The sequence below is a fragment of the Phoca vitulina genome, unplaced genomic scaffold (assembly GCF_004348235.1).
Source record: "Phoca vitulina isolate PV1807 unplaced genomic scaffold, GSC_HSeal_1.0 scaffold12, whole genome shotgun sequence".
NCBI lineage: Eukaryota > Metazoa > Chordata > Mammalia > Carnivora > Phocidae > Phoca > Phoca vitulina.
In genome coordinates, this window is record NW_022589715.1 from 48,272,101 (window position 1) to 48,298,463 (window position 26,363).

General features: G+C 37.9%; 1 protein-coding gene across 2 annotated transcripts in view; it reads right to left on the minus strand.

The window, feature by feature from the left end:
* CAMKMT (calmodulin-lysine N-methyltransferase) overlaps positions 1-26,363 on the minus strand; it is a 376,306-nt gene that overhangs the window by 41,468 nt on the left and 308,475 nt on the right. For both annotated transcript variants that reach the window (XM_032411070.1, XM_032411068.1), the window contains exons 4-7: positions 18,306-18,366; positions 16,247-16,301; positions 15,125-15,188; positions 7,809-7,875 (exon numbers count right to left, since the gene is read on the minus strand). In XM_032411070.1, coding sequence (XP_032266961.1) covers positions 7,809-7,875; positions 15,125-15,188; positions 16,247-16,301; positions 18,306-18,366 — 247 coding nt within the window. The remainder of the gene's footprint in view (positions 1-7,808; positions 7,876-15,124; positions 15,189-16,246; positions 16,302-18,305; positions 18,367-26,363) is intronic.

Below are 26,363 nucleotides of genomic sequence, written 5' to 3' on the forward strand. Positions count from 1 at the left end.
ACCTATACGTGGCCAACAGACACATGAAAAGATGCTCAACATCACTCATCATCAGGGAAATGTAAATCAAACCCACATTGATATATCACCTCACACCTGTCAGAATGGCTAAAATCAAAAGCTCAAGAAACAAGTGTTAGCAAGGATGTGGAGAAAAAGGAACTCTCATGCACTGTTGGTGAGAACGCAAATTGGTACAGCCACTGTGGAAAACAGTATGGAGGTTCCTCAAAAGTTTAAAAACAGAACTACCCTATGCTTCAGTAATTCCACTAGTGGGTATTTATCCAAAGAATATGAAATACAAATTCAAAGGGCTATATGCACCCGTATATTTATTGCAGCATTATTTACAATAGCCAAATTATAGAAGCAGCCTAAGTGTCTATCAATAGATGAACGGATAAAAAGGATGTAGTATATACATATATACAATGGAATATTATTCAGCCATAAAAAGAACAAAATCTTGCCATTTGCAACAACATGGATGGATATAGAGTATAATGCTAAGTGAAATAAGCCAGACAGAGAAAGACAAATACCATATCATTTCACTTATATGTGGAATTTGAGAAACAAAACAAATGAACAAAGAAAAAAAAAGAGACAAACCAAAAAACAGACTCTCAACTACAGAGAACAAACATATGGTTACCAGAGGGGAGGTGGGTTGGGGGATGGGTGAAGTAGGGGAAGGGGACTAAGAGTACGCTTATCTTGATGAGCACTGAGTCATGTAAGGAATTGTTAAATCACTATATCATACACCTGAAACTAATACAACACTGTATGTTAACTACACTGGAATTAAAATAAAATAAACGTGTTCTATCTGTACAGTGGAATATTATTCAGCCATAAAAAAGAATGACATCACAATACATGCTAAAACATGGATGAACCCCAAAACAATTATGTTAAGTTAAAGAAACCAGATATGAAGGACCACATATTATATGATTCCATTTATGTGAAATGTCCAGAAGAAGAAAATCCATAGAGCCAGAAAGTAGATCAGTGGCTCCCTGATGCTAGGAAAGAGAAGGGGGGGGGGGGGGCAATGGGCAGTTGCTGCTAATAGGTCACTTTGTTCAGGGGTGATGAAATTGTTCTAAAATTGATCATGAGGGTCGCACAACTCTGTGAATATCCTAAAACCCATTAAATTGTACACTTTAAGTGGGTGAATTATACAGTATGTGAATTATATCTCAATAAACTTGTAATAAAAATAATTCCAGACAACACACTAGAATACAACAGCATGTTAAGAGATGAATTAAGACACCATGACCAAGTGACTAGAAACACAGAGATGCTATAATATTAAGAAACCTGTTATATGAGTTGTCATAGGTACAGGTGAAGTCAGAAAAACATTTTGATCAGCTCCATTCATGCTAAAAAGGTATGGGCTGAAGTTCCATATTTATCTGTAACACAATCTCTTAAAAACAAGGAGATCAATAAAAACTTCCTTAACAAGGTAAAAAATATCCTATATATTTCCACTCAAATGCCAATCCATGTATAACGGTGAAACATTCCAGGAGTCCCAAGAAAGTCGGGCTCAAAAATGCCTATCATTTAATATCATCTGGGAAATTTTTATTCAATAATATTATACAAGAGATACAAAATAAGAGGTATAAGAATTGGAAAGAAGTAGAAATCATCACCATTTGCAGATGATGGGATTGTTTATTTGGAAAACTCAAGAGAATAAACCAACAAACTAGCAGAAATAATAACTCATGGAGGTGACTGAACATTTCCTATACAAACCCCTATAGCTTTCTTTATATATATACAAATAACAACCCGTTAGAAAATATAACGAAAGAGAAGATCTCATTTATAAGAGAAACAAAACTAGTTTCCGAAAAAAAACTTAACAAGAAAAATGAAGAAAGATTTCAAATGCTAATGAAACATCTAGAAAAATTTAAATAAAAAGAAAATGCCCTGTTCTTGAATAGGAAGACTCAGTCATCAAGATGTCAAGGCTTAATAAATTGTATTTCTTTCAATCACAATGAAAATGCCAGTATAATAAAAATACCAACATAATTTTAGAAAATTCTAAAAGAAAGAATAATGACAAGGGACTAGTCTTAACAGATAGGAAAATATATTACAAAGTTGTAGTAATTTACACTTTGGTAGAGTCATATGAATACACAAAGTTCACTTCTGAAAATTTGTTCTGTAGATATACTTGCAAATGTATAGTCTATGTACAGATGAGTTCACTGCAGCATTGTTTGCAATGGCAAAATACTGAAAACAGACTATTATTAAAGTAAAAAATTATTTTTTAGCAATGGATTATGATGTGGTCATACTCTAAAAAAATTTTTTTAAGATTGCCCCTTGTCCATTTTAAAGCGAGGAAATCTTTTGAAAATGAAGACCTTTTTATCTGATATGTAACTTCAGTGATATAAATTTCTATGAAGGAGTGATTTTTCTCTTAAACCTGGAAGGCATTTCCACAGAGGATATATATAGTAGTCTGACCTGCACACCTGGCTATCAATATAGAACTTGACCGAATTTGGGTGGTGAGATTTTGATCTTGGTGAAGAGTAGGGAAGTGCATGTCCAAAGAGTTAATACAATGTTATTCTAGAATAAAAGGCCTTAATTTTTAATTTGCTGCAGTTTAAGAGGATGCCTAAAAAATACAATGTCCCCAAATGTTAAAATCTGGCTCATTTTAATACAAGAAGAAGAACTCCAACAAAATATCAGAAACTGGATAACATGCCTGTGGGAGCTGGTTTCTTCAGTGCAGAACACTAAATCGTAGGGGACATGGGCCCATCTTTAAATTTGTCAGGCAAATAAAAAATGTTCGCAATAGAAAGCACACATGGTAATTTCATTTCCCCATATTCAAAATAGCAATGGAAGGAAAAGGGACTGGGGCATCTCTAGAATTCTCAGCAGTTCTCAAGATTCTGTTACCGTAATTGTAGCAAAACCCACTAACAGGTATAGTTTATCAGAAAATTTCTCAAAGAGAGCCCTCAGCCTCCTTATCTTGGTTACCTTCTTCTAACCTTCCTCTTCAACCTGACAAAGGACAGATAAACACCTACTTACAATGTCAGTTTGTCTACAGACACGGCATGTGCATGCCTGAGAAGAAGCCTATCCTGAAATGAAAGTCAGCTATCTGATGTATGAACTGATGTCTTAGTCTCTAAAGCCTGACTCACTCCTGCTAAAAATTATTTGGTTCCATAAGCCTTATGGATTCATGTCTTTCAAAAGGTGCTCCAACTACAAATCTTAAAACCTCTCCTATAAGAAGGATAATGTGTACTAATTGCTTCAGGGAATACAAAAATATATTAAGCAGAATCCTTGCCTTCAAGAAAATTCTCTGTCTCCCCTGCTAAAGCGTGAAGTCCAAGAAGGCACGGACTTTCTCAGTCTTGTTCATCACGACATCACCAGCACCTAGAACAGTACTTGGTGCACAGAAAGTGACTGAAATATTTGTCAAGAAGTGAATGAACCAATGGCCACAAAAACAAAGACAATATGCTTTGAGCAATAAGAGAATACGGCATATTTGACTGGGACCAGTCTAAGGCCAACAGAAACTAAAAGGATGACAAGATTAGGGCCAGAGAAGGCAGGAGAAATGATAATTAGGCCATCCTACAAGGAAGGATTTAGGAGGACAAGGAGAAGGGGAACAGGCCTGGCTAAGGCCACAGACGGGGCAGACTAGATGTGTCCAGAAAGTGCAGAGGCTCAGGTGGCCACAGGAGAGGGCCATGGGAGAAGGTGTGTGTTGGGGAAGCAGAGGAGCTAGATTGAATGAGGAGAGTGAAGGAAGTGAGGGCAGGCTGCAGAAGGTCTAGAAAAATCAGCAACAGGATTCCACTTGGTTGAGATTTACACCTTTAAAATCATTTTTCATACCCCTGGTTTAACCTGTAGAAGAAAATGAGCCTCCAGAAAGATATAAATCTTTTTTTTTTTTTGTAGTTTTTAATTTTATTATATTATGTTAGTCACCATACAATACATCATTGGTTTTTGATGTAGTGATCCACGATCCATTGTTTTCGTATAACACCCAGTGCTCCATGCAGTACGTGCCCTCCTTAATACCCATCACCGGGCTAACCAATCCGAAAAGATATAAATCTTAAAAAGCAGTAGGGCAATGGGGCCAATAGCCAGTCCTGGGGGCCCACATAAAGGTGAAATTTGGGTTATAAAGAAGTCTTCAATATTATAATAAGTTCCATAGTTTACTAAAATTAATGGTTTATCAAAGAATAATAAAAGTCCCGGGCCTAAATTCACTAGCAATTTTCACACAAAGATAAACTCTTTTCTTAGGCAGAAACTTACTTTTAATATCACAGCAGGGTATATTTGATAGGTTTTTAAAAAAATTGTAACTGTTAACTAATATTAACCGGAGAATGACGCCATTCACTAATTCTGGAACACCTAGAAACATGTAGACGTCAAAAGCTCTAAATGCTTCTTTATTAGACAGTCACAGGTTTGAAGACAGCTTCAGATAAACCTAACTATTGAGAAGCCGTAAATATCCTTGCTCTTTCAACCACTCTCTAGCTATATTTAGCAGCACGATTTCCTTTGTTCAAGAGCTACTCTCGATAACTCTGTATTTATGCTCCCCAAGACAGAATACCTTGGACCTGTTAGGTAAATGAATGGATAGCTGCATGGATGGACAAACAAATGAACCATCAAATGACTGTATTAAGATCTGTGAGACGAAATGGATATGATGCTTCTTCTATGTATGTCCTAGATCTTTCTTGGTCAGGGCTAAAGCTTCCAGGCCTCCACAAACATGTCTGTCACACAAAGCAACAACTGGGATAGGAGCCCCTGGGTGGCTCAGTTGTTAAGCGTCTGCCTTCGGCTCAGGTCATGATCTCGGGGTCCTGGGATCGAGCGCCGCGTCGGGCTCCCTGCTCCACGGGAAGCCTGCTTCTCCCTCTCCCACTCCCCCTGCTTGTGTTCCCTCTCTCGCTGTGTCTCTCTCTGTCAAAAAAATAAATAAAATCTTTAAAAAATAAAAAAAAAAACCAATAGATGGGGATTAAAATGGAACAGAGGGAGTAAGAAAGTTTTGTTCTTAAAGGAGGAGTGTTTTTCTAGGCAAGGGCTGTGGTGAAGAGGGGAGCAGGGGTGGACTCCCTATGGAGCTGCTGAAGCTTACGTGTTCAGGTCCCTCACTTGCACAGATTCCTTCCAAGGCCCACCAGGAGCCCAAGTCATTACTCACATGGTCAAATGCTTCCAAAGAATTTGCCCAAGTAAGGTATAATCAAATCCATTCTCCTCACGAGGGCCCTCAACATGTTTCAGGCCCCATGCAGCCTGGGTCCGCCCTGGCTGAGAGGCAGGAGTGCAGGTTGTCGCTGAGAGAGCACCCTGTCACAGCCTCGGGAAAGGTACCCTGGGGGCTGTTCACATTCCTGGGTGGTTTCTTGTTCCTTTTTAAAAGCCACCATTTCCTAAGCCCAGAGTTCTCAATACCATGATACTCGTTCTGCTGCTACATCGTAATGAAGTCACAGGAGACATTCAGCTGTTCCAAACTTCATGTCAAGCTTTGAAGTGCTTTTTAATAGGAGAAATATTTGGCTCACAGGTGGGCTTTGTAGCTATGGTAAATACCTCTCAGTTATCTGTCGCTACCGTTATTCCACACCTCCAATTTGGAGGAGAAATTCTGCATATGCATTGAGGCACTAAAAAAGAAGAGTGAACTATATCTTAGTTCTTTTGTGAACAGTTTCCTTTTATTTCTTCTTGCATGGAACTAATGTGCTCATCATATTGTACTGGTTATGGGTGGGAAAGCAGTGGAGAGAAGGGAAATGCTGATTATTACATCACTGGTTGGGAGTTCCTCTTAGCTTCTGGAAGGTTAAGTGGTCAAGTAGCTTCTTCATATGAGATCAAGGCATTTCAAGGACTGCCTCATCCCCCGGTTTTCTGGCAAAGTGCTTTAGTAGACTTTGGACAAAATGCTTACAGTGGTTAAAAGAGAAAAAACTGACCACAATTAATATGAGATAAAGAAAACATAAAACAAACCCCTCATCTTGGAGGTTCCTAAATGACTATTGACACACAGACTATATGTCCACGTACATACCAGAACAATATAGTTAGAGCATTTCTGAGAACAGATAGAGACAAAGGCCATTTTCGATACATCCTGTGTTGAATAATGACATTTTGCTTCTTTATGTAACTTAATTATTTTATGAAGAGATGACAGAAAATACTGTTGCATTCCCTAAGTTAAACACTTGACATTTTTTATTCTTCAAAATGGAACATTTTCAAAATCTAGGTATGTTTATTAATTAGTGATTATTAACACCCAGTAAACAACATTATGTCTTGTAAAAACACAATCTCTCTTCACAGCATGATGCTGAATCTATTATTCCCTGATTCCATATGCTGAAATACACTCAAATGGTCACAAATGACCTTAAGCATTAAATAAATGTAAATGAGGACAACATAGAAAATGTGCTTTTGATTGATAACTAAAAGACCAGGTTGAAAATCACGTCCCAAAATGAAGTCCTCCCCAGAAGGGTATGGCAGTCCTCACTGTGGTGTAAAGGCCTCCCTAAGAATGAAGAAGACACAGGTAGCAGATGGTTCTTTTCTCCTGACCTGCCCGAGGCTTTCTGGGAAACGAAACTGGTTTGTTAATAAATGAGAAACACAGGGCATCCCACCCCCTGTGCCACCAGCTTATGCTGACATTCTACTGCAGGATTTTAAAACACATATATGGCCACTTCCTTACCTTCACTAGCTGACATCAGAGAAAAATAATTACTGCTATTCCATGGCCTCAGCCCAATAAGTTTACCACTGGAGGTTTTTTAAGTGTTGTTGCTGTTAATTCATCTTTTTTTTTTTTATCCCCAAACTGAGTAGTTGGGGTGGGAAATCATCTTCAACACAGAAAAAATTCAAAATATCAAAGGATGACAGATTAGCAGTAATAAATAAATAAAATAATCAGTTAAAAATTAGATTGTTCTTCTAATGTCTGGGGTTCAACATATAAATGAAAAATGCACAAATACAGATCTTTCATGTGAAAAGTACAAAATGATTCCTCGCTCTTCTAGGTCCTATCATCAGGGCAAAAGAAAATGTAGCATCACCGAAAACACCACTGTTTTGGTTGAGGGTAAGCATTTCTCCAAGTTTGAATAAGAATGAACGGAATCTAAAAGGGAATGGATACTAGACTATTTCAAAACCATGAAGAGAGCAGGGTTTCTCAATCTTGGCACTACTGACATTTTGGGCCAGATAGGACTTTGTCGTGGGCACTGTCTTGTGCATTGCAGGAGGGTGGCCTCTGTCTACTAGATGCCACTAGCAATCCTCTCCCCCTGAGTCAGGACAATGAAAGAGAACCTGGGGGCAAGACTGCCCCCAGGTTGAGAACCAGAGGAATAGAGTCTTCATAAGGAGGTCCCAGGAAGGTTTATTTCAGCCTCAGACTGTATACTCTCAATCCTGAAATCATTCCCAACCCAGGGTTCAATATACTTCAGTTTTCCTCATTGACCAAAGATAATGAAAATGCCTGCCTGCCTCCTTATGGATTCTTCTGAACATTAAATAAGATATTTTTAAAGTGCTTAGAACAGTGCCTGACCCACAGTAAGTGCTCAGTAAATATTAGCTATTATTATCCTTAATTATCATCCATAGAGAAAACCAGAATGTTTTAATGCAGGAAGGTATCTTACCAGCTTGATATTTTCCGAGCTTTAAACGCACCAGCCTTCTGATTCCTTGTGATGATGTCTCTCACGTCTACAGGACACAGTTAAGAAAGCTTCTGCAGTGACTGTCAACTGACTCCAAAAAAAAAAAGAAAAAAAGTCCACAAACACAGTGATCTTCTTACTGTACATGGGATCAGCTCAGTGAAAAGAGAAGAGTTGTAGGGTGTGAGGCAGGAGAAGAAGGGTCCAGACCTGGCTCTACCACCAAATGTTGAATTACTTGCCACAGGCAAGCTCTTTTAATTCCCTGGGCTGCAGTTTTGTCACCTGCGTGTGAAATGTACATTCAGGGAGCATGCTGGCAAGGCTCAGGGTTATGGGCGCTGGTGGGTGTAGATGGCTATCGCATAGGTGCTATGCCCTGCTTGCTTAAAAGAGCTACAAGCCCAAAGGCAAGTCTCTTTCAGTCGGTGGGAAAAGGACCTGTACCAAGAAAAGCCATATTTCCGGAGGAGATGTTTTGAAGAGCTGGTCCATTACATCACACAGTGCCATCTTGATGCAGGTCCGTGGGAAAAATCATATCAAGTTGCAACACTGGGCAAAGGTAGGTTTGAGATCAACCCCTTTTGCTTCAACTTCTGGACACTAAATCTTAACAACTGTTTTTGTTTCTCTTCTTGCTCTGGTCTCTTTGCAACCCATAGCCAAATGGATGACTTAACTCTATCAACCACCAGAGCTCTCCTGGCATATACTTTCTGTACTGACCTCTCATCCTGGCTTCATCGTATTGTCCTGGCTTTCTGATTCAAATTGGCCTCACTTTCTCATTTATTTTATATGGCATATCCTATGTGTCACTGTAAAAAGCCGCAAAGTTCCTCTTTCAGAATAAAGCAGGTTTAAATAAACAAGAAATATAATAATTCCAGTGAAGGCTGCAAGCTGAAATAAATTGGGCCCATGGGGAGGACACCAAGCAGATGAGCGATGTTCCCCTATTGCTCAGAAAAACAGATTTCCTGAATGCTCAGAACAAGCATTGGCCAAGGTCTCCCTGCAAGAACAGAGCCACAGGACTTTTTAACCCAAATCTCTGCTTGAAACATCAGGCACACCCATTTCTTCTCTAAGTGAATAAGCAGGTACTGTGATAGCTTTCTCCCCCCCCAGGAGTGGGTAGGAAAAATCAATTAGGTCTCCTAATGAAGGGCTTTGTGGAGGTTTACAAAAGTGCTATAATGCAGACTTTTTTTTTTTTTCTGGGTGAACTTTCCTGTATGCAAATTAAATACCGTTAAATTACATTCATTAAAAAAATAAAAGAGACTAATTTGCCTACTTGTTTTGATTAACTAAAATGACACATCGGCCTACAGTTCTGTCTATTTCAGGAAGAAAGTATTTCAGGAAAGTCTTCTAAATGAAATGTCTTGTAGAAAAGGACAGCTGACATCTTTATTCTGAGAAGAACAAAATTAGTGAAGAGTCAACTGACAACTGCTTTTTGGTTGAGCTCCCCCCTCCGGCCACACCCTACTCCACGTTTCTATGACAGCCAACCGTGCGCGGCAATATGCCCGGTACACCTGTAGCGTCGTGTGAGTACATGACTAATCTATCAAGCAAAACATATTATTTTGTTAGTGGAGGTAATACTTTTTATAAAATAGTCACAGGGAAGTTAAATTATATAACTCTGAAAACCTATTACTAATTTTTAGTAAACATCTTAACGCTATATGCTTTTATACAATTTATAAACCCATGACTCCAGGTGGTCAGGTTGAAGCAAGTGTATGTATTTATATTCTAGAGGTGCTTTTTTTTTTAATGAAAAAATTCACAGCAGTATTTAGGCTGCTTTATTTTTAGAGCTGGGAAGGAAATATATTTTATGGTTTAGGAGGTGTTTTTATATTAAAACAAGCACAAAGAGAAAAAAGAAATGGCAAGAGCATATTAAAATAGCTTAAGAGATATATTCTGATATTCTGCTCCCCCACCCTTCACTTTAGGTCTGGCTGGCACTGTGTCTAATAATACATTTTGTCATTTTTCTGTGTCACCTTAGAGTGATAAAGGACATCCAATCAAATCAATACGTCCAGGACAGTGTTCAACAGGGTGGACCAAATCCTGTTCCCTGTACTGTACCCATCTTCTGGAAGTCTTCAGTGGGAGGTGCTGGATGCAAAGAAAGCTTTAATGTGATTTCTGATTAACTGGATACTGAACAATCACCTCCAGTCTCCTTGTCTGGGCTACAGGATCAATGCCTGTGGCTAAAAGAAACCACGTTTCTACATCTAGGTTTTCTTCCACCAAAAAAGCATAGTTCAGGAGTGGGGCTCCCTTTTAATTTTAGTTCAGTTGAGTTTTATTCTTAAAATATATATTTTTTTGCATAATAACAAGTTACTTAAACAAGTAACTTTAACTTTACGTATCTAAATATAATTAATTACATATAAAATACTATTTAAAATATTAGCCTCCTCCTACAATTAGTGATTGTTATATTTATCAGTAGTCACATCTACATTTTGGGACTTGGCATTGTTCTTTAAGAAAAAAGTTATTTTTAAAATAATAACACTGTGATCCACAAAGCATTACTTTCTCAGCGTATGTTACCTTTATTTTCACTGGACCATCCAAGGTGAGGGTAGGAAACCATGAAATTATAATATAAATCATGTTCATTTTGATCTCTAAAGGATTTTTAAAATGCTGGATGTGGCAATATTTGCCAATTTAAAGGCTGCAAAATATTCTTAAATGTGCTTGTTATCAAAGGAATTGAGAGGATGAACTCTGTTAGCAATGTCAACTGTTATGTTTTTGGATGAGAGGCCTTTTCTTCCTGAGGGTCCTGAGGAAACTGTAAGATGACACTCACCAAACCATTCTAGGTTTTGGTGAAACAGAATGGTTTAATGGGGGGAAATAAAAAAGCTTTGAAGTCAAATGAACCTGGCTGACTTCTAAGCTGATTCTGCTACTTAGTAGCTGTGTGAACTTGGGTAAATTAGCCTCTCTGAGCTCCATCTCAAAAACAGGAATAATGATCCCTATTTTATAGGCTTAATGGAGTACCACATAGGATGAGCCTGACCATATAGGTGCCTAATTCATGCCAATTCATTATCTTTTTCAATAATTCAGGCAAAAGCTTCAGAGGGATGAAGAGGCTGGTGAGTAACTAAAATGAGGTTTGGCAGTCAAGCTTTATTTTCTCTCCCTGCTGCTCAGAACTAATTATGTGAACATTTATATTGTAGAATTTAAATAACTGGAAGGAATCAAAGAACTTCTGGCCTGTGGATTTTCAGTGTCTTTCACATGTATAAATGTGCTCTGGCCAAGGCATGGTCTGTGTTCCACAAGAACAGGGACTTGGTTCGTCTTGTCCACTGCTGTCTTTAGGGCCTGAAATGGCATGCAATTAACGGTGGTTGGATTAATTTTAATTAATTAGTTAGATTAACTTATTACTTAATTTAAATTGAATTTTCAAAGCTATTTATTGAGCTCCTACCCAATGTGAGGCACACGGAGTCCATTAATGACTCCATTAGCAAACAGAAGTGCAGCTGGTCCAGATACTGGAGGAACACAGGATGATGGCCAAGCACTTCCAAGGTCTCCACCCTCCACAGCACAGGCTGCACAGTCTAGAGGGAGCTTAATGTATCAGTTACTCAAGTCAGAGATGCTGTTAATAAATAAGGTAATGGTAAGCCAGGGCTATCTCCTTAAAAATGCACAGGAGATTCACCAAGTTGGGATGAATCCTAAGCTCGAGATCATGATCCAGACTGTGCATGCCATGGGAATAAGATGCTTGGATCGGGAGCACAAGAAATGGGTCACCAAGCACTGCCACAGTCTGCAGATAACATGCTTGATGCTTCCTAAGGATGGGTCAAGGCAGGGTGCTTAGTGAGTGTACCAGAGAGGGCTGCTCACCTCTAGGTGTTGTACTTTTATTCATCATGATTTGGAAGAGGCTCAGCATCAATAATAACTCAGTACACTGTTTCTTCCCTCTGTTCTTATGTCATTGTCATCAGCAGCTACGAACTTTAGTGAGTTATTATTATCTGTAGGCACTTGGAGATTTCTTCCTTTATTACACCAAAAGGGCTGTGCCAAAGAAAAGGGAACACGTTTCAAACTACCTTCGGTGAAGTTGAGAACTGGATGAACCAAATGATGCCATTTCTAATTTATCCTTTGTTCTCTTTGGGTACAGATAAAATGGCATCTGTAAAGAGGGGCAGCTCTCGGGTAAGGGGAGCTCTGGGTTAGACCCAGCAATGCAGTTTAAGGACCAAGGAGAACCTCAGGGACATGTACCCACGAGTCTGAGAAAATATTTAGGACTTACATCATTCACTTACACCTCAAGTCTTAATCTCTTTTCAGATATCTCTGTTTAATAGATCTCAAATCAACATCTAGCTTTCCAGGGTCAAGGGAGAGAGCTCTGGAAGACATAGCCAATCCATCTGATACATCTTAGGGAAGATTATAAATAACCTCACAACTGGTTGATAGGCTTTTATGATATAAACATTCAGAACTCGTCCATTCATTACCTTACATATTTAAAAAATAGAAACAATTGAAGATAAAAAGGAAGCATCAAAAAATGCTATTTTTTTAAAAAAAGGTAAAAATCAGAACCTTAGAAGCTTAAGAGACTAGGAAGTTAAGATTCAGTCGGATTCATTAAGTTCGGATGTGAAGAAAAACAAAAATAATTTTTAAAATGATGAAAATAATATACAGGCCAACACTCAGATGTGATGTGGGATTGCCAGGTCGATTTTCAATTACATTTCACTGATGTATTCATTTGTTTCTTAATGTGCTCATCTTGCCCATTAAGAATAATTAGCAGCTTTGCTTAGAGATTTTCTGGTTTCTGGCAATGTTTTTCCCTTTTTTTTGTTGACATCCACTTTTACTTTTTAGAAAGTAATTTTTGGATAATATCCTACAACTGCTATATAATTTAGGCTTCCTAAAATTTTAAAGGAAAGATGTAAACAGTAATTTTTAAATGAATTTGTTTCAATCTATATGCATCAACAGTATGTGAGTCAGTGAATTAGTTATTCCTACAGAAAGTGGGCACACAAATACAAAAAAAAATTTCATTCATATTAACCTCACTCAGCACAACAGCTTTACAACGAATGCCAATTGTAAGCTCTGTTAGTAAATCAAGAATAATACAGTATTAAAAGCAGGAAAAACACATTGCCAATTTTTAAGGCTTTAGGCATGCTTTTTTTCCTCTTAATTAAAAAAAATTAGATCTAGTTACAAAAGAAAAAAGCCCACAAACATGGAACAACTACATGATAAAAACTGAACTCCATCAGGAAAGTCCTAAGAGATGAAATAAAACACACTGCCGGTTTTGGTCTGCATCCTGAAAGAACCTACTTTATCTACATTGTAAAGTTCTTCCCCTCCTGCCCTTTGGCACCCCGCTATATTAAACCCATTGTAAAACCCAGCACAATAAAGCACTCTCAGGGCTGAGCTTCTGAGGACCAAATGTTAAAAATCCATTTTCTTGGGAGGGGGCTGTACCAATCATTTCTTTGAAAGGCCAGCAGAGTGAATACAGAATCTGAGATTTCCTCTCTGATTTCAAGAGCTGGCATGGCATCTTTGCTGTTTAAAGCAAAGGTGTGCTAATTAATGACATTAGCATTGCTTCCCTTCTCTGGAAGCGCTGTACTTTAGCTCAATAATAATTTTAGTACAATTAAATTTACATACTGACTACCGATGTTCCTATAGTTTGATAAAAGTTGTAATTTGTTTCTGCCGCTATTAAATGAGACACCTGCTGACTTGAGAAAAACCTCAGGTTGCGGGCCCAGTCTGAAAGTTTCTGTGGCTAAAATGACCCTCTCCTGTCCAATAATCCTCCTTCCTTCCTTCCTTTGCCCCCCCCCCAAAAAAACCCATCCACTGGGGCTGAGCCAGCATACCTGCCTTCCTCTCACTCTCTATGCTCCCTGACATGCGGAGGAGGAACACAGTGAAATGATACAGTGCAAGGCATAACTCAGAATAAAGCAGAGTGAATGAAACAACATCGGCTCATCTTTGGGAATATTTTGAGAAACTTGCGACAGTCTGAAGATCATGATTAAAATCCTGCATCTTAAAAAAGGAAGCACCTTTTGTGATCTCTTTCCCTTGTGTGAAAGGCCAGGATTGTGATTGGCTGTTTTTCCTTCCTGAATTTTTTTTTTTTTAAAGTCTGTCAGGCAATTAGCTGGGTGGGGCTCTGTAGAGCATACAAGCGCTGCTGAACAATATTAGCTACTGTGCTTCTTGTACCTCCTTTCTCCTATTTGAGCAGCCTGATAGAGCTGCTGCAAATTTTATTTTTTAAAAGATCATACAGCAAAGGTAGAAAAAGAAAATAAAAAATGGGCTTTCTGTAAGAAGCCGCAAAAGTCGAAACTGCTTTGGCATTTTAGGGGGCTAAGATGCAAATAAGTGGATTGCCTACTTCATAATGTAAATGTAAAGCATACCAAAAATCCAAAGCAAATATATCTTCCACTTCTCCTCTCAATTTCTAACGGCTGTTAACTGTGTCTGAACAAATCAGCTCGATTGCTAAAGTAGCCACAAATTATGCTTGCTTTTTTAGTTAAAGTACAGTTCAATTTTCATGAACTCTGTGTACATATTAGTAAAGCATAATCTAATATAATGGGCTTGGAACTGTAATAGCATAGCAGAAAAAAAAAGAGAGTGCTTTTATAATCCTAAATAAAAGGAAATAATGAAAAACTGATAGCTGTTTCCAGTGGGGAGCTATAGGTAACCTCTCGGCAATTAGAGAAGGTCCCATCCTACCTAGCACATACCCACAAGATCAAACCCAAGGAAGGTCATAATGAACATGAAGCTGGAAGTTAGTTTTTATAAGCAATAGTGGATATAATAAATATTCAATCATTTACTTTATACCAGGAAATTTCAGTGACAATAAAAGGACAAGAATGCCTGAAAATTATTCTGAAACAAATGTTCTTATTGCCTTGAGTGGTCCACAAATCATGGGCTCCTTTCACAAGAAGTGACTGTAAAAAACATCTATCGAAATGAAAGAAAAAAACAGTCGTCGCCAATGAATTCCATATATTTCTACTTTTTCTTAATTACTTATCATGTGTGTGGGGGGGGATTCTTTTTTAATACCCCATGCTGTCTTTCTTTATATCAATTGTTACTCAGCCGGGAAAAAGGAATGAGCACAACAAACCCGTTTTCTATCTGAATAAGGATACTTCTGATGGCCTTTTCATTCCCATCAGTTAACAGAACTTCTTTGACATCTGCAGAAATAGCAACCTGAAAAAAAAAAAAGGAGCACAGCAAACAATGAGCAAATATGCTTGTCTGTGTGGAAGTGAAGACAGGAGTGACAAGCCTTCAGTATCATGCTTCCTCACCTATTTCTCTGTAACAATCTTCAATCTTTTTTCATTTTATGTCTGCATTATTTTAATCATTCAATCAAATCAGTCAATACTTTTATCATTCCATTTGCGGGAGCCTCTATCTTGCTATCATTCTGTTCGGTAATTGCATTGTGACAGCGGATGATGGTATTCTGAGAGGCTTTCATTTGTGGGCTTCTGTTTATCTAGTAGAGCCATCATACAAGGCTGTCACTCTGCCTTTCAGCTTGCTTCTGTCTGACTGCCTGATGCCCTTCATATAACTTTGCATTGCAGGCAGATGGCTTTGTGAGGGTAATTTTTTTGTGAGCTTTGACATGCTCGCACATTGGGCTGTAACCTCGACACATTGTGTAAGAGCGACAGGTTTGTCAAATGCCAATCAGTGTAACAATATGCTTTTATTTGTAGAGACATAAAAACTTGTCTAATGCACTGTGCTGCTACATAATATCTCCTGAATACATGACTCAGAACCCAGAGAATGGGGAACGACGTTCCTGAATGGCCAATCTAATTCAAAAGAATCTAATTACTGAGCGCTCTGGATCATGTTTGTTGGTGTAATAATGCAGGCAAAACATTAGCAGCTATATCATGGTGCTCCAACTGTGATTCGCCAGGCTATTCCTGTATCTTAGCAAATGGGACTATAATCTGAAAAAAAAAAAAAAAAAGCTTTCGCTATGGCAAAGAAAGACCGTGCGAGGCCTGGAATGTCACAACAAGCGATATTGACTACACGGAGGTAAAATGTTTCTGCTCATCGAGGCAACCATAAAATCAATATGATCCGAAAGTAAGTCAATCTAGAAGGTCTCTCAAGACCCGGCAGCTTGACCGCAGCTGATGCTGTTGACGGTTCTCTGACCCAGCAGTTGGAGGCCCTGGAACATTTTTCCTTTTGTTCCTCCCTCTGAATGGGATTGGAATTGAGAAAAGACCTACCATGAGCCCAGCCAAGCATGTCATGCCACCCCCTAGCTCACACACAGCAAGGTCCCTGAAAGAGAGAAAAGAAATGGTAGAACCCATACAAATTAGATGAAAATGGTCAGAGAGATATATATGTTACAAGAACAAATTGCCATCTGCAGTAAGAACGGCGCTACCAGGAAGTTGTAGAGACAGGACTAGGCTACCTCATGTTGCTTTGCGTTTTAAAAATAATTATGAAATAGAAAAGTCACAAAGCAGGCAAATCAGTGGGGGTTCCCTCATTAGTGTTCACTGCAACATTACCACCGCTGAGCTGAAAAATCTGAGAAGGTTCCCTTTTTTTCCCTTGTCAATGGCGCTGTCTTTTAGAACTAAACTAGCTAGAGTAGCGAAAGATAATTGTTAGGAAAGGGTAACACTGTTAATCCACATTCATTCCTTCAAAAACAGTTAGACTAGTAAATGAAGAACATATATGAGTGTGTATATACCTATATTATAGTCACATACACACAACACACACACACACACACAAATAAATGCAATCTTGAATTTTTTGAAAAAAAAAAAAATTGAAACCAAACTGAAACATTTTGGAAAGCTGAACTGCCCCCATAAAGAACAATTACACAAAGAGCATTTAGCAATTAACACTTAAATCACAATTGACCCCAACACAACACAGTGAATAAACAATGCAGGGACATAATATGGTTAAGCCAGCAAACCGAGGCTAAAGTAATGACTGGGCTCTGACTTCACCGCTCAAAAGTAAAGCGGCTCAGAGTTAAAGCTGACAGCCTAGTGTGGCACTCTGCACTCACCTTCCCCTTTGTGCCTAAATATCAGCCCTCAACGTGTGACGTTCTTACCCTGGCCCACTGCTCGATGATTGGAGCTCCAGTCAAGCTTAAGCACAGCGAGAAGAGCAAATGCCAGGCTCCCAGAGCAGCTCTGCAGCCCAAATTCAATACTGCCCTGTGCTCATTTTATATGCTTAAACCCTTAAGAGTGTTCCTTCTTCCCAGGTTGGGAAGTTTATCACCTCAACAGGAGAAAAGAAAAAGAGAGAAGGAGAGAATTGAAAGGGAAGGAGGGGTGCAAAGAGAGGGAAGAGGCGGAGAAGCCAAGAAAGAACATTCATATTCCGAAATACACTTAATGAGTATTTAGTTGTTCAAAGCAATTATAGACTGGTTGGTAAATATGGACCCACAGAGCTTCAAAAAATACATATTATTGACCCAATCTTGTAAGTACATATTGTTAAAACACACACACCATGATCACTAATGACTTGTCTGGAATCATAATGGGCTATTCAGGAAGCATATGTTGGGTGACTTTTATAAAATGAGAATTAAAAATGAAAAATCTGTATTTTTTGGATCTACCAAACATCTTTAGAATTTTTAAATAAAAGGAGGTTTTTTTTTTTTCTTTTTCCTAAATCCCATCCATGGGTTTGATCTATAATTGCACACTGACAGTTGAAAACCTTTATTTCCGTAGCATGAATCTGTAATAGTGATTTATATTTTACAAATACATATTGTTAGGTCTATAAAATACCTTTAAAACCAGGGGTGGGATGGCATCTTTAAATAATAGCTGTGGGGTATTTATTTATCAAATATTCTGTAGTGATTTCCCTAGCAGAAGTTTAAAGAATGTCTTTATTGTGGTTTGTTTTTTTCTTTTTTTCTTTGACCCTCACAATCAGTAAGGATTGATTGGAGCTTCACTTTTGTTTCCCCAAAATCAAAGTGAAATAAAATGCCTTGAGTGGAAATCAAAAGCCTTTGACATATAGCAAAAAGCTTGCTGTGCAGTATTAGTACCCAAAGGCAATTCAGATTTCTTTTCAGAAGCAACATGTTTTCACCATGAACTTTTTTCCTTCTTTTCTTCCTTCCTTCTTTCCTCCCTCTCTCCCTCCCTTCCTTTTCTTTCTTTCTTATATTTTTTTAAACAACTTAATTTGAAGAATGTAATCACAGCAATCTTTAACATGCAGATACAATACCCATAATGGCTAAAAAATATCTTTTTAAGTGCAGCTTTGTACCTGAATACATTACTGTGCTTGAGGCAGTAGTAAGCCAAAACCTCTTCAGATGGCCAGATGCCTGGAAAACACAAGAGGATACACTTTTTGATTATAGGAGTCTGTTCTACAATCATTCTCTGTAGTCATTCTCTTAAGAAATGGCTTTTAAAAATAATGTTCAGTACAAGCTGTTTCAACTTGAATCAAACTTAACATAATTATTACTTGTAATATGTCATATCAAATGAGTCTCTTTTGTTGTTGATGATAGCTCTTTTCCCAGAAAAACAGTAAAATATCCCAAATAAATTTTCCTAAATTTCTATTACAAGACAGCAAAAACAATAACAACCAAAATTACAAATACTAAAAGTTCAATTTTAATGGTATTTCAGGTAGCTGATCTTGTACACATGAACCTTCTTTTCAGCCAATTCATAAGCATCAGTTGAAGACCTAATGTATATGCAGCCCAAGTGAGGCAAAAATAAATGGAAAAACACTTGCAAGGAGCAAAGAAAACCACCAAGGTCATTATACCTTTCTCTTTGATTCCATCCTAATGTTTTCAAATACACACAATTATTTTCTTTTTTCTATCAGAAATATCAAACTGGAGATTAAAATTAAGAAATTTAAATTTCACCAACTTTGGCACATCTTTAAATTTAACAATAATCCTCCCCAGTAAACTCCATGGATGGGCATTTTCTAAAATCATCACTTGTAAATCATTTCTTTTGAAGACTCAGTCTTCATGAATGAATAGGAATGCCTTAAAAAAAAAAAAAAAAGACAAACATGCTTGGAAATGATAGTCTCTAGCAGTTATCACAAGGTGGTAGGTTGTAAGTGCTTTTGATTTTTTCTTTACACTTTTTGTATTTTCCAAAGATTTTTACAATGAATATGTATCACTCCTATGATCGGAATAAACCACAGCCTTAGACAAAACTGGGTTTTTGCCAAGGGGTTAGACTCAAAGATCAAGCAGGGCACTAGCATCCTGCTCCGCCTGAGGTTGAGAAGGCCCCACCGTCCTGGGAAAGAGCAATGAATGTTCACTGCCTTCGCACTAAACTCTCTTCTAATGGGTCTGGATGCGAAGTTGAAACACCTAATGAGACTTAATTTTTTTTCTCCTAGACGCATCGCCAGCTTCAAAGAGTGAGACATCCGAACATTTCAGAGAAGAGGATGTCAAAGAAATGGTAAGTAAAATCCTAATGGAATCAGTGGGTAAATAGATGAACAGCAAAGACATTGACCCAGAGAAGCATTTGCGGCAGGAAAGTCTGGACAAGTGTAAACTAGCTCAGCCTCCATGGTATTTCTGGTAGAAATGACAGTTTGGGAGAGAACAAAGTAAACCAGCAAGAAGTATTTGGAGTCATATTTAGTAAGAAAGTCAGAAAGGCAGTGGAGTGTAGCAATTAAGATCACAGGAGCTTTGGAACCAGACTCTTTGGGCTCCAGTCCCAGCTTGTTGGGCTGCATTCCCTGGCTGAGTGACCTTGGATAGTTTACCTAACCTCTCTGTGCCTCAGGTTCCTCATCTGTAAAATAATGTAATTGTAGTATCAACTTCACAGGATGGTTGTGAGGATTAAATAAGTAAAATACATGAAATCTATTTAGAACAATAGTTCCTAACTCATAATGAGCTCAAAGAAAAATTAGTTGTTAATGTTATTCTCCTGCAAAAGGGGATAAAAGGGTAGAAGAGAGAATATGCAGACCCCGACAATTATCCCAAAGATGAGAACAGATGGAGAACCTTTTTGTCCTACTCCCACCCATGAACTTTACCACAACCCTGAAGTCCTAATACCTGGCATACCTCCATAGCAAAAGAACTCTGTAAAGAATAAAGTATATAATAAAAGTCTCTGAAGGAAGAGCCCAAGACAGTGTTCTACACCAAGTATATAAAATCACCAGAATAATGAATTTCTTTATGCCTTTAGTAGATGGTTTTGAGGTTTAAAAAAATAGTGATAGGGGAAGGGTATTTAACTAAAATTCAAGCTTTGATTAAGTACAAAAATGTGACTTCTAAAATGCATAGTCTTTTAAGAGAGTTTTATAATTTTCTCAAAAAATTATAGAGGTTGATTTTTAACTAAATTAAATACAAAAATATGTAGAACAAAGTTAATAAAATCACCTTAAATTACACCACTAGTATATAACCCCTAGTAACATTTTGGACATCATTCCAAAAAAAAAAGCTCTCTAAGCACAAAGATATTTTATACAAATGGGATCTTATCATGCAGGTATTTGACAATCTGATTTTGTCCCACTCAATATGTGATGAATAACTTCCCATGACAATAAAAATATACTTGCATCGTTATATATATGTATATATATATATATATATATATATATATATATATATATATATTTTTTTTTTTTTTTAAGTAGCCTCCACACCCAGCATGGAGCCCAAGATGGGGCCTGAACTCACGACCATGAGATCAAGACCTGAGCTGAGATCAAGAGTCGGACGCTTAACCAACTAAGCCACCCAGGCGCCCCCTTGCATTATTATTTTTAATGACTGCCTGATTTTATGTCTGCATCATAATTTATTTAACCAGTGTCTTCTTGAGAGACATTCAAGTTATTTTGAGTTTTTGGTACTATGAGATTATAAACAGTGGTGCCATGAAGACACATTTTTTCCCCAAAATATGATTTTTCTCTACAGGTCAAATACTCAGAAATGGGAAATCTGATCAAATGTTAAGTACCTATCACACTGTGATATATCAAACTGTACTCCAAAACATTTGTACCAAACTATACCTCCAAATAAGAGTGTTTATTTCCTCAAAGTCTTGTCAAGATGAGGTTTTGACAACCTATTTTATTTTTGCTAATCTATCATGTTTTTGAAAGTTATCTCAGTGCAAATCAACACCACAATGAGATACCACTTCACACCTTCTAGGATGGCTATAACCAAAAAGTCAGACAATAGCAAATGTTGGCGAGGATGAGGAGAAATTATGTAAAATGGTGCAGCCGCTTTGGGAAACAGTCTAGCAGTTCACCAAAAACTTAAATGTAGAATTAACATATGGCCCAATAATTCCACTCCTAGGAACATACCCAAGAAAAAAGAAAATATGTTCACACAAAACCTTGTACATGAATGTTCATAGCAGCATTATTCATAATAGCCAAAAAGCAGAAACAACCCAAATGTCCATCAACTAATGAGCAGATAAATAAAATGTGGTATGGCCATGCAATGCACTATTATTTGGCAATAAAAAGAAATAAAGTACTGATTCATGCTACAACATAGATGGAGCATGAAAACATTATGCTGAGTGAAAGAGGCCCAACACAAAGAACCACATGTCGCATGTTTCCACTTATATGAAATGCCCAGAATAAACAAATTCATAGAGACAGAATATACAGTGGTGGTTTTCCAGGGCTACGATGGTTGAGAGTAAATGTGGAGTGACATTCCAGAGGTGATGAAATACACTAAAATGGTGGTAATGGTTGCACAACTCTGTGAATATACTAAAAATCACTGGGTGAATCATGTAGTGTGTGAATTACATCTTAATAATGCCATTATTTTAAAAAGTTTTCTCATTTCTATTTGTGGAAATATAATGGTCTTTTTAAAAAGGATTTTATTTGTAAAGAACTTATACAGAGTTTAAAGAGCCACTGAGTTCTGTGAGAATGATTAAGACAAATGATTATGATTAAGATTAGTACCCAGCCCCTCTGACCCAGTCTTTCTCCTTTCTCAGAAACTGCTACTTCCAATTCTTTTAGTTGATGCATCTGGTAATTACTTCCATATTTCTACATATGTTTGTATTGTCACTTCTTGATTTTTCAGTTTTAGGCACAATCTATTGACCCCCACTATGGAAGATAAGCTGCTTTCACCTTCATCTATACTCCTCTCCCCATGCCACACACACCATGCTCCTTATCCACCCACCATCACCATCTTCCAATTATAGATATATTATAATTTTGGTAATATATAGTCATTGTCAATTTCATTATGACCAGGAAATAATACCGAGCCATGTAGTAAACTATGATTGCTTTTTATCTCATGTATAATCCCCCCCCATGGAGTTTATAATTGTCTATTTTTTTCCTCATTTGCTAAGGTTTTTTATTCAATCTCAAAATCCAGTTGTCAAATTTCCCCTCTCAGTACATTCATTCACATCAGGTATTCTATCAACCTCATGAGGAATTCTTTCCTGGTGCCTTCTGACCTGCTTTAGCCTGGACTGAATGCCCTCTATGCTTAGTGCACAGCTGATACCCTAGAATCAATCTTTGTATCATTCCAGACTCCCTTTTGTTCTTCTCCTGTATTTCATCTCTTGTTTCTTCTATCCTTTGTCTTCCTTTCTTGGTTTACTTCCTCGTTTTGGTGCAAGACATCCTCCAGTAGCTTCTTGAGAAAAAGTGTGTGGAAGGTAAATAAATGGGAACTTCCATGATTCAGTGGGTAATTTCAATCTGGAAACTCCATGTTCTTCAGATCTTGGACAGTTTCTTGGGAAGTTCCATTGCTTATTTCCTGTCCTCTTTATCTAGAACTCCTGTTATTTGGATGTTGAATCTCCTGAACTCATCCTCTTTCTTACCTTTTCTTTCCTGCTTTCTATCTCTTAATGTTTTCTACTTTCTTGGAAATTTCCTCAACTTTATCTTCCAACCCTTTTATTGTAATTCTCATTTATGCTATTTTTAAAAAGATTTATTTACTTATTTATTTGAGAGAGAGAGAGCACAAATGGGTGGGAGAAGGGGCAGAGAGAGAGGGAGAGAGAGAATACACAAGCAGACTCCCCCCTGAGCACGGAACCCAACGTGGGGCTCCATCCCAGGACCCTGAGATCATGACCTGAACCAAAACCAAGAGTCACACACTTAACTGACTGAGCCACCCAGGTGCCCCACATTTATGCTATTCTTGATGGGTGTTCTCTGAATATTTCTTTTTTAGAGCATCTATTACTGTTTCATGAATCAATCTTTTAAAAATTATTTGAAAATATTAATTACAGTTTCTTTTAGTTTTCTTATTATTATATAGTCTATTTTCTTCATGTTGTTTTTTTCTGTTAATTGATTTTGGTACCTTTGGCATCAAAAGCTTTCCTCAGATATCTGGCAATTCTTTGTTGTTTGCTTAAACATAATCATAGAAAGATAAAAAGCTGGTTGGAAGTGAAGAGGGCTGAGTTTGTGGGGATGGAGTGGAGTGTGCGTGTTCACCCAATCTCTCCAGCCTGCTTTTGGTATTCTCTCTGATTTCAACTGTGCCTGGTATCCCTCAACCTAAAACCCTTTGGTTTAACCCTCTCCAGAGAACAAATCTCTTCCATTGGTAGTACAGAGGCAGAAGTTACTCAGTAGCCTGGAACAGGTATGTAACTGCTTTATAAACAGTTTTCAACCAATCTTCCTTATTTTAGCCCCCTTCAACTCCTACTTGTACAAATGCCCCAATTTCTGAGCCTTTCAAAGTTTCAGAAGTATGAGCTGGTTTGGTTTTCAGCTTTCTCAACTGCTGACTTTCTCATATCTGCTAAGTCAATGATTTCTCATCATTTGCTTTCCAGCTTCCAAAATTATGTTGTTGTATGTCCCCTCATTCTATCATCCTTGTGCGTTTAGGTTTTAAAAACATTTCTTTACAGTGGTTTAGTGAGGTTTCTGGGAGGAAGTGACTTTAATGCATTGTTCAACCTCTAATTTACCTGAAATCCAGAAATGTATGGTCTTTTGAATGTAACTGTTTGTGGGCTAATTCTAGAACTCAAGACATATTGTAACTATTCTTATCTCTCATAGAGTATATTTTTTTAGCATAAATACTTTAAGCTCTGAGTGGTGAGGTTTCAGTACACATCCCAGAAGAACAGTGACTAGAAGGACTTCGTGAAACAGAGAGAAACTCATTGGAAAAGTGATGAGAATAAATTTTAGAAGGACATACAAGTCAATGAAACTAACAGGGATGCTTTTCTTATGCTCAAGATTTTTTATACTCCATTAGTAATATCATAGGGCTCTATCAATCAATTATAGGGATTGCTGCTATATTCTTGACATCACCAATGAGACAGAGAAGAATGCCCAAAGTGATGTTTAGAATTGCCAAAGTATTGGTCCCCAAAAAAAAGCATCACAAGAAATTTTAATTAATGACTTATTCTAGATAACTTGTTTCCTAAACATGTCATGAATTAGGATACTTCCTTAAAAGTTATTTGGAAGCCTGTAATTCCCTATGCCTTAGTGCTTTCTGTATAACTTGAATTAGTTTAACTCATAGGAGAAAAGTCTTCCTTCATCCATTGGGCCTCCATAAAGCATTAACTAAACAAGAGCTCCGTTTGGAAGAAGAAAAAGAATAGTATATTATACTTGGGTTTCCATGGTCATTTGATTTCATTCCATTTTCTTTCAAACAAAGGATTGCTTCCCTGCAGACACCTCTGTCAGAACAGGTCTGCTGGATCTAACAAACTTCAGAAAGCTGTAGCCAGCCAACACTAAAATAAGAAAAACTAGCTATCTATGTAGCAATAATGAGGGGGAAAGTTGTCAATGTGATCTATTTTATGTGTGCAGCCACTTTTTTGTTGTTTGTTAAGTAGCTAGTTTAGAATTATTTTAAATGCCAAGTTTTACAGTTAATCTGGAAACAAACAGTACATCCATTATTAACCTGAGGGCTGAACAACCCTAAAATTAACTATGTAGATTTTATTAAGAGACATAAATCTCTAGCTGAGCATGGGTCCTTCCTCCTAGATCACTTGCATTTGAGAGCTTTTTGCTTCCCCAGAGTTCATGTTAGAGGAAAGTCCTGAGACTTTGTCAGATCGCATCAGACCAGCAGACTGCTGACCCCCGCTTTTCACTCTAACATCTTGTACTTGGCCCATGGGGACAACACACCCAGCTCTTGCAGTAGAGAGATGGCTTTCCTCTAATTAGCTGATATCTACCCACGCAGCAGTTTTCTTTACCCTCCTCAAAAGAAAGGATCATGTCTATAATGCAGGAGTCAGAAGTAAGGCCTCTCCCAAATCTGAGACTCAAATGGGGAGGCCACCACACCCTTAGCTAAGCTGTTGAATCTTCTGGAAGAAGAAATTCATTGGCAGTGTTACTAAAAGGAAAAGCAGTTCATGTGGAATGGGTAGGTAAACATCTTGGACTGTTTTCCGTGTTTATACTCTGTCTCCTTTTCCTTAAACATTTCTGCTTTGTTATTAATGTTTCAACCCAGAGTGGAAATCCAAAAGAGGACTACAGAATACTCCATAAATATTTTGGGGGCACCAGTATGTTTCAGGCCCTGTGGATTAGCAGGGAATGAGACAGCATGGTCACTGGAGCTTCCGTCTAATTAGAGAAGGAGATATTAAATAAACAATTACACAAATGATGTGCCTAATTAATCATAATAAAGGCTATGTAGGAAAAATAGAGGGTACTTCTGAGAACATACTGTAGGGGACTTGACGAGGCTGCAAGGGAGGTTGGGAGGAGTCCATCAGGGAACACTTCCTTGTAGAAATGGCATGTAAGTTGAGACCCAGAGGATGAAGAGCCAAGTAGAGGAGGAAGAAGGGGACAGGTGGAGGGAATGGTCCATCCTAGGGGAGCCCCATGAGAGAACGCTTTGAAGAGGAGAACAGTTCAATATTCTAGGAATGGAAATAGGGCCAGTGGAGCTGCAGAATACATGAGAAAGGAAGAGAACAGTGCCAGACGTGACTGGAGGGATGGCTAGGGGCCAGATCCCACAGGCTCAAAGCCATGTTAAGATTTTCAAATCGCATCTTAATATAAGTGATACATTTTAAGCAGCAGAGTGTTCTGATCAGACTTACATTTTAGAAGATAAGTCTGACTACCCTAAAGAAAACAGATTGAAGAGGGGCAAGAGGAGGCAAGGAGAAACGAGGTCGGAGGCTACTACAATGACCTAGGTGAGTCCTGATGGTGATCTGGGTGATGGTTTGCAGAGATGAAGAAAAGTGAAAAGGTATG